The sequence below is a fragment of the Cyprinodon variegatus genome, unplaced genomic scaffold, assembly GCF_000732505.1.
Source record: "Cyprinodon variegatus isolate N-32 unplaced genomic scaffold, C_variegatus-1.0 Scaffold623, whole genome shotgun sequence".
Taxonomy (NCBI): domain Eukaryota; kingdom Metazoa; phylum Chordata; class Actinopteri; order Cyprinodontiformes; family Cyprinodontidae; genus Cyprinodon; species Cyprinodon variegatus.
The window spans coordinates 463,058-472,335 of NW_015151076.1; the positions used below are offsets into that span (position 1 = coordinate 463,058).

General features: G+C 35.7%; 1 protein-coding gene across 1 annotated transcript in view; it reads right to left on the minus strand.

Annotated features, from left to right (window-relative positions):
* LOC107096427 (transmembrane protein 54-like) overlaps nt 1-4,323 on the minus strand; it is an 8,693-nt gene extending 4,370 nt beyond the window's left edge. Inside the window, exons 1-5 of the mRNA XM_015393072.1 lie at nt 4,163-4,323; nt 1,115-1,311; nt 959-1,018; nt 535-726; nt 304-441 (exon numbers count right to left, since the gene is read on the minus strand). Coding sequence (XP_015248558.1) covers nt 304-441; nt 535-726; nt 959-1,018; nt 1,115-1,311; nt 4,163-4,175 — 600 coding nt within the window. The 5' untranslated portion in view covers nt 4,176-4,323. The remainder of the gene's footprint in view (nt 1-303; nt 442-534; nt 727-958; nt 1,019-1,114; nt 1,312-4,162) is intronic.
* Between the last annotated feature and the right edge of the window lie 4,955 nt (nt 4,324-9,278).

The following is a 9,278-nucleotide window of genomic DNA, read 5'->3' on the forward strand; positions in this document are numbered from 1 at the left end:
AACAAGACCTCCCTCATCCTTGGCCCTATCTCAAAGAATTTTTCGAAATTGTTGAAAAATGGTGCTTTTAATTCATATAGTGGCATCTGATTTTTTTTTTTTTTTTTAAGGTTACTTTATACTTTTATACTTTAAGTAGTTTTTGGAGTGTTTTTAAACTGCAGTATCTATACTTAAGTAACAAGTGTGTTTACTTTTGACACCACTGATTAGGAATCAGAATACCTGAAACCCCGCGTCCACACTGATTTCTGGAATAAATCTAACAGCAACCTCAGAGTCTTTGACATGACAGAAGCTTACCCTTCTAGCCCGGAGCGGTTCGCGCCTGCATGGACAAAGGTACAGGAAGGAAGTGCAGGCAGCAAAACAGCGAAAGGTGAACACCGCCTCCAAGATGCACATTCCCAAGAGAGGGATCCAGAGAATGATGCTGGTTGCCTTCATTTACAAAAAAAAAAGACACATTTAACACTAACAGCATCTGAATATGAAAAGTTACCGATCAGATACATGGATGAGTTTTGTACTTACATAAATACGAGTTGGATCAAAGGGACATTCATTTGTAATGGCTGCAGAAAAGTCATCATCAAAGAAATTGCAGTATCGTCTTAGAATATTTTCTCTATGGTAGAAGGCTTTAATCAAAGACCATAACAAGCCCACGGCAGAGGCAACTCCCAAGAAACCTGCCATAATGCTGAACACAAGCAGAACCCACATCTGCAGAAGAAACAAAGGCATTGGTCAGACATGAAAAATACTGTGTCCTATTAAAAGTAAATCCAAGGTGTCAAAGGTTATACTATGTTGTGTCAACACTTTCTTGTTTAAAAAGAAAAAAAAAAAAAAAACGCTTTTTTTTTGCTAAACATACAGACAGGTTCTGACAGGAGCAACCACATTAGATGTGTGGGATAGAAAAGTGAGGCAAACTAAGGGGAAAAGTATTTACCAGGGTCCTGTTTTTCTTGTTCTTGGACAGGACAATAGCAATTATCCCGCTGATGATACCCTAATGAGGAAAAAAAGAGCAGGAACGGCTTAACTTCCAAAAACAAAACATTTATTAATGAAAACAACCACTATAAGGGGATGTAAATCAACGCACCATCAAACCTGCCACAATGGCAACAACGTTAGAGATGGCGTACACAAGATTCCTAGCCTGCACCCGCACAATGATGTAACGAAGCACAGCGCCGTGCACCAGAGCTCCCAGAAGAAAGTTGACATGGCCAACCAGCACCAGGGTCAGCCCCATCTTCATTAGGGCTTTGCTTTCTTTGAGGTTGGAGCAGCATACTCCTAGAGGAAGCAAAATTCACAAACAAACTGTCATAAAAAGGTCCACAAAAAACAGTATTTAACTTAATGTTAATCCCTTTATTGTCCTGGAGAAATTCAATCCTTGCTGTGCACATAATTACAATTTAACATTCAATTAAGTTCACCCAAAATAAAATAAAAACAGAAATAGATTTATTTAGTAGTTTTCTTCTCATACTGACCACTTGAAAGCTTTGCAAGATGACTACTGATGCAACCAGCCACATAACCCCCAAAATAACCAGGCCAGTTTTTGGCTCACCCAACATTTATTTAATTAATTTCTTACTTTTTTAAAGTAATTAATGTGTGACTTCCTGTTTCTATGTAGTGTACATCAAATGGGATTCTTTTCTCTCATTAACAGTGAAAAAGCAGGGTAGGCATCAGACATGCTACAGTATTTAAGAGGGGTAGATGCATAGTAATTTCCACAGTGTTAAATATGAAGTGCCAAAGTACATTGACTCTTTTAGAGTCATTACAGCAACAACTGAAATAAAATATACACTATGTAGAGTTCTAATTTAACACTAATTCTGAGTGGGACCAAATGCACTCTTAAAGTGTTACTTTTTTTTATATAAAAAATTTCATTTTTTTTTTTACTTTTTAGAAATTTTAGATATTATGAAAAGTGTATGCAGAAAAAAGAAGTCATATGGTCAGAATTTGATCAAAATTAGCAAAATATTTGAAATTAAATAGAAAAAGCAAAATGTGTAGATCTATTACTCGTATATTTTAGTTTAAAACCTAATATTTTTTATCTCAATAAAATTTACAATACATGGTGGTACTGTTAACAACATTAGAACAACCTATGAAATTAATGCAAAAGGAACCATAACAAATGCTTGCAATCCCAGGCCAACAACTCCATCTAGTTATATCTAGTTCTATGTTCCGAGTGAAATGAAAAGCAACTACAGATGGTCGGCTTGTAACCAGATCCTGAGCATGAACCAGACACTACCTCGGGTGTTTAAACACCCACCACCACATTTACCTGACCTGGAGGGTCAGGTGGTGTCAGATAGAAATGTAGAGTGAATCCTGTGGGAAAACAAGCCATGTTTTTGCTCATAATATTGTAGTCATCTTACTGAAAAACATGAAATATTAATCATTTTTAATTTAAGTGTAGCTGTACAGCTAGAGTGAATATAATAAAAAAAATTCTGATTTAAAATAAATATTTATTCAAAATCTGTGAAAAAGCTACAGGTAGATCAGGGGTCCACAAAGTAGGGGTCAGGACCCCCTGGGGAGTCGCAAGATGTTTTTTATATTCATGTGATCCCTGAAGTATAAAGAAAGGTAAATATATGAAATATATAAATGTGAATGTCCAATGAAATAAATAAATATATACAGCATGAAGGGTTGTCAATAAAATATTTGGCACTCTGAAAAGTAATGATATTTGAATGCTGTATCCAGATACAGCACTAATTTGGCATGGTATCAATACTAAAGGCTTGTGTATTTACTAGTGTGTGTGATTCTGTTCAGAAAGCATTTTCCATGGCGAGATAGAAAAAAAAAGTGTTTTTTTCCCAGTTCAACTTTTTTTCCTTCCTTCAGTTAAATGTCATTTTTTATCCTAGTGGTATCCAGAATGGTATAGATTATCGTACATTTTCTTTTAATTTTAGTATTGTGACAACCCTAGTGCCATGAAACAAGGTTTTTAAAAAATATTATACTGTTAAATTGTAAATTATAAATTAAAATAAATCTTTGAAACTACTCTAAATTATCTGTAAAAAAATATTTAAGGTTTATATAATTGCTTAACTTAATTTTCATGAATAAATAAGAGACCTAAATAATTAACTGTGATTAATCAAGTATTAAAATAACTGTTGACTTTGTGGATTAAACATTAACTGGAGTATAGGGACTCTAAATCATGCCTTTATCTGACAGAGCAACCCACTTAGAGCAAAAATTATACCAAAACTATAATATATACATAAACATTTTGCATTTAAGATAAAAACAAAAAAAACTTTTCTTTTTCAATATGCTATATCCAGAACTCCTCACATAGAAATGTTTTATTGCTGTCTGATTATTAATGATTTAAATGAAAAAAATAATCAACTAATTAATTGATTAGTAAAATGATTGTTAATTGCTGCACTAGAATGAAGTAATTGCGTGTATTTTTACAGGATCTGCTGCCATTGTTATTTTTGGGGTGAAATGTTTGGGAAACCAAATAGATATAGACATATAAATTGTCTTTGCTTTCTCTTTTATATATGGGTTACTGTTTAGACCACAGCTTTCTTTTTATTTCAATAAAAATATATTTGATCTGCAGCTTAAATGAGTTTATGAAAGTATTTTTTAAAGTTTACTTTGGAGGTTGGGATTGAAAAATGTCTCAAATTCCTGGAAGAGGATCTAAAGATAATGATCTAGAAATCTGACACAAACAAATATGGATCAAACCTGCTAAACATTCTAGAAAAAAAAAAAAAAAGAGTAAAATGTTTACTTTAAATACTACGTAGCTGAATAGACACACGCCTGAAGAAGCAAACCGCACAGAGATCCAGGGTCTGATGCACTTGCTCCATACGGAAGCAATGACATTCATCAATAAGGAGGGGAACATTTCCCTTCATACAGGCAGCACTTTAGAGAAGGACTTTATGGTTGTTATTATTATCCAAGCACAAAACTCTATCCATCAGCCAACAATCGGATGTGTATTTCTCTGGGGAACCCTATCCAGGTCACCAGACCACGCCTAAGCATTGCACAGCAAAGCTGACAAACGCGCTCAGATTCACTAACATCAGCAGAGTTTACATACCCGCATTAACCATGATGGATCCTTCTCCCCTTCAGATTGCAGCTACTATTAGGAAAGCTGTGATACAATCATATCTGAACCTCTTTTCACGGTTTGCTATTCCTGAGATTCTTGACTTCCGTGTCTGACAATCACCTGGGGACAAACAGTCAGAGCTTACCTGAGCGGAAGCTCCGCCCACCGCAGCGTAACTGCTGCAGCTGCGGAGAAGAAAAAAACAAACATATTTTATTAATCCAGCATTTTGGAAAATATAAATTGGAAGTGTACGGAAGAGGATTAGGGCCACTGAAAAAATTAAAAAAAAAGGTTAACTAGTTTTTAATTTTTTATTCATTATAAAATCGGAAAAAGTCAGAACTCTGACTTAAATCTCGGAATTCTGACTTTAATCTCAGAACTCTGAGTTTAATCTCAGAATTTTGATTTTAATCTTAGAATTCTGACTTTAATCTCTGAATTCTGACTTTAATTTCAGTATTCTGACATTCCAGTATAACATGTTCCATTGTTTCATATTTTCCAGAGAAATCATTTGCCAGTGGTATGCTTTTGAATTTTGAAAAGTTTATAATGAAGTCCTGTATGCCCAAATCTTAACCTTGTTATCCCTCTTCCCTCCTTTCTATTTTGTCTTCCGTTTCTTCTTTTTCCTATCTACTGAATTTTATAATACCGTCTTTCTGTTTGTTCTTCATTTTTCTTTAACTTTTTTTTACACTACATTCATATATATATATATGTATATATATACTACATATCCAAACATATACAGATATGCATACATGTACCCATGTCTTTATCTACATATACTCAGGGGTGGAGCTAGATGGGGCGCCAGGGGTGGCCATGGCCCCCCTTAGCCAATCATTGGCAACCCCTGTGGCCACCCCTACCATTTTTTCCTTCTGATACAGATGTTGGCAGCAGTTGTACTTTCATGAAATATCTAAACTGAATTCATGTGCTGTTCATAACTAGATTTTGTCTTATATGGGGTAAAGAGAAAAGTATGTGTCTCTGCAAGTCATCTAGAAGTCTTAAGTGAAATCATAAATGAATAATGATTATTGATAAAAGTAGGTAAGTATGTTCGCCCCAGAACTCAAACCTGAAAGGATTTTATCCACTATACCTTTTATCTAGAAAGCATGGCTGTTTAAATATATGCAACTATTTGTTAGCAAAGGCTATAAAGTATAGATTGTCTTTATTTAGAAAATATGGATGTTTTGCCCATTCATTATATATATATATATATATATATATATATATATATATATATATATGTATAGCTACATATTTTAAATCTTATTATATAATCCTATATTCTTAAGATACTTTATAACAGCTTTCTGTATTTTTTTTATCCCCTCTCCTGTTGTTCCTATTAATCCTTCCAGATTCCACTCCCTTCCTATTTCTTGTCTTTTGTTTTAATCTCATCCTTTCTTCATCATATTTTCTACAATTTGGTAATATATTTTCTACATTTTCTATTACTTTACATTTTATACACTCAACTTTTTCACTTTTCCTCAATAAAAATAATGTTTTGTTTAACCCAGTATGATCAAATCTTAGTTGTGTCAAAATAATCTCCTCTCTTCGATTCTTTCTAATCATACCCTTGGCATTAACAGATCTCTGCATACTATAATAATTTCTTCCACTTTTAGCCATGTTCCATCTATCCTTCCATTTTTTCTTTTTTGATCATTGCCTTAGGTTCTCCTTTATGTTTATAAAATTATTTGTTCTGACTTTTTAGCTATTTGTTTTGCTCTTTCATTTCCATTTATTTCTACGTAGAATCAAACAAAATGTTACATTAATATAAAGCTTTTGTATTCTGAAAAAACTTTGATGAATGTCTTATAATAGATCTTCTCTTTCTGATTTCATATTTTGGATACTGTGAAGGGCTGATGACTTGCTGTTGGAGAGTCCAACAAGTTATGAGAAAAAAACCGACATCTCTCATGTGCTTAATTGTAAACACCTGCCTCATCACCCTCGTCACTCTATTAATGTCACACTGGTGTCAGGACACGACCAGAATTGTTGGCCCAGTTGGAGGCTCACAATGGGTACACTGCAGCGAGTTCTTTGGAGTTTTCTTTGCTGTTTCATAACTGTTCAGTCTTTCCATAGTCCAGATGATTTGATGTTTCATCAAGATTTTCAAAGCCCGTTTGATGATAATTGGTTCTTTCCATTTGAAGGAAACTTGAATTTCCCATCGTTTGATACCATTTTCAGCTCTTGGAAAAAATGGAGCCCTGACTTCCACATGCTGGCTGAATTTCCTCCCATCATGGATGTTCCAAGAGTCCAAGTGTTTTGTGACGAAACCAAACTCACTTTGTTGGTTGACAAGGAAGCGTTTGGTGTTGCATTGACTGCAGAGGAGATACAGCTGGGCAATGGATGCTACAGCAACCAAGAAGAAAGGGATCAACTTGTGTTCATCTATAACTTGGACCAATGTGGAACAACATCTATAGTGAGTTACTTAGCATTCTGATTGCCACACCAGGTGAAGGATTTTAAATCTATTCTGTCTTTCAGCTACAGAATGGTTTCCAGACCTTCACCAATTCACTCCACATGAATCTCAAGAGAAAACCAACCACCTTGTGGCAAACTAATCCAACGATTCACATCTCCTGCACCCCAAAGAGGTGAGTTGACTGCATAAAGCTTCTGTTCCTGCTCATGAGACAAACCTAAACCTTGTCTTTCCAGGCTTTACATGGAGCCTAACATGATCTCCCAGCCATCTTGGGCTGTAAAGAGATTTGACATCCAAGCTATGAATCGTGAGTAGTCATGAAAGTCCTGATTGCAGGTTGAGTTTTGGTAAATAACTTTTTTTCCCTCCTTTCCTACAGCCTCGTGGACACAAAGAGCAGAGTCTAATGTTTACAAAAGAGGCCAGGTAGTCAGACTGCAGGTTTCTGCTGAAACTAGACCTGGTCAGCAGCTTTTCATCCAGTCCTGCTTTGTCTCTGCATCCCCTGAGCCCCAGGCAAGACCGAGGCACGCAGTCATACTAAACAAAGGGTAAGAGACTCTACTTGCCTTCATTTTAATGAGGTTTGTTTTTTTGTTTATCTATGTGGTGAAACACTTCAGACTGGGTCTTTAATCTACAAGAATATTTGCAGTTCAATCCCAAATTAGGCTCTGTTGGTTCTAGGAGAAATCCTATTTCCCATAAGTAGAGTTTCGAATTGGAAACTGTCTCCATTATGATTTTTGACCTGTCTTCTAAATGTTTAGATGGAAATCTTCTACCATATACACCAGGTGTAGCCAATAAAAAAACAACCGGGGCCCAAAGAAAAAAAACAATAAACAGAAAAGGCCGAAAAACATTTTTAATTATAATCTGTTCTATTACTTTATACATAAACACCAAAATAAAATTAGGGTTTTATGCATCCACTTTATACATTGAATCTTTCAATAAAAAAAAACATTTTCCATTTTAAAATCTAAAGTTTTTAACGATAATTTTAGTTTGGTATATAGACAATTTCCTGATTCACATGTTTCAGAAAACGCATAAACTATTATTTCATTTTATTTATTTTTCCTGGCTTAATGAGAGCAGTGGGCTTTAGGCTGCCCTGCAAGGCTTCAAACCTGGGTTTGAATTGAGACAAAGCATTCCAGCAGTCCACTTTCTCTACTTTTTTATTTTTATTTTTTTTCCCCTCATCTTCTTAGAGTTGTCAAATAACGAAGTACAAATACTTCGTTACTGTACTTAAGTACACTTCATTTCGAATTTTTCGAAATGGTCGTAAAATTGAGCTTTCAGTTCATAAAGTGGCATCTGGCTTTTTTTTTTTTTTTTTTTTTTTTTTTTTTTTTTTTTTTTTTTTTTTTTTTTTTTTTAATAAAAGCTGTTGCTTCTTTCCCATTGGCCAGCTTGCCCCAGGTTTACCTGCTGTGTCTAAAAGTAGCTTGCAGCAACCCAGACTGACGCAGCTTATTGGCTAATTTGTATCACGTGCAGCTTGGTCCCAGACACTCTGGAGAGCTTTACCATATTAACAGGAGAAGTAGTGCAAGTGAAGTTAAACATTGTCGTCAGACAACATGCGGTAATTTATAAATGTTTTGCGGTAATTTATAAATGTTTTACGGTAAATCAGGTTATGTCTGGAACACGGTCTGCTAATCCATGACCTCTGATATATACTATGGAGGCTCTGTCTGTATAACCAATAACGGTTTAAGTTTTCTGGGTCTTTTTGGTTATAAATGTGTTTATTGTGACTAAGTCATTAAAAACCTGCTGACATCAGAAGCCTGTACCAGAACTGATAGTCTGAAGGGCAGAAATCAAGTAGGTTAACAAGTCCTGCAGGACTACAGGGTTGTTTCGGTTCTGTTTTGATGGTGGTTCTAATCCCTGGCAGGTGTGCATCCTCACTGGGTTCTCCGCACCCTGTTGCTCTGTTCGCAGCTACCAACAGAGCAGATGTGGTTAACCTGATGCTGAACACATCTTATCTCACTGCTGAGGTGAGGCTTTTAAAACTAAAATAAAATTATAAATAAAAAGTTAATCTACAGATTACACACTTCTTCTTTAGTTGTATGTCCACTGTAGTGTGGTGCTGTCAGATCTGGGAGTCAACACTGCAGCAAAATCCTGTAACTACAACTCGACTGGATCACGGTAAGTACAGATGCAACATGAAGCATCCCATTTAAAGGATTTTGTCAAGTTGTGGCTTTATTTTTAAGATGGGAGGAACTAAGTGGCGACACAGAAGTCTGTGCTTGCTGTAGCTCAAAGTGTAAAGGACAGTCGCACAAGAACCTTCCTGATGGTGAGTTTATTGGTTTTTCAGGATGCTCATCTTTCTTTGCTTAACTTTGTGCGTATCTTCTCAGGTGCCAAAGGAGCCGTCAGCCTTGGCCCATTGCTCATAGTGGATGAGTGGGAGTTCAGCACTGTTCTTCCAGACTCTAAACGCCTTGAATCATCAGGTTCCTCCTTGCCCACCACCACAAGGGCTTCCACTGTACCTGGAGAAGATGGAATAGTTTCTTCTGCTTTTCTGAGCCAAGGCGAGCTCCAGTCTTCCCCAAAGGG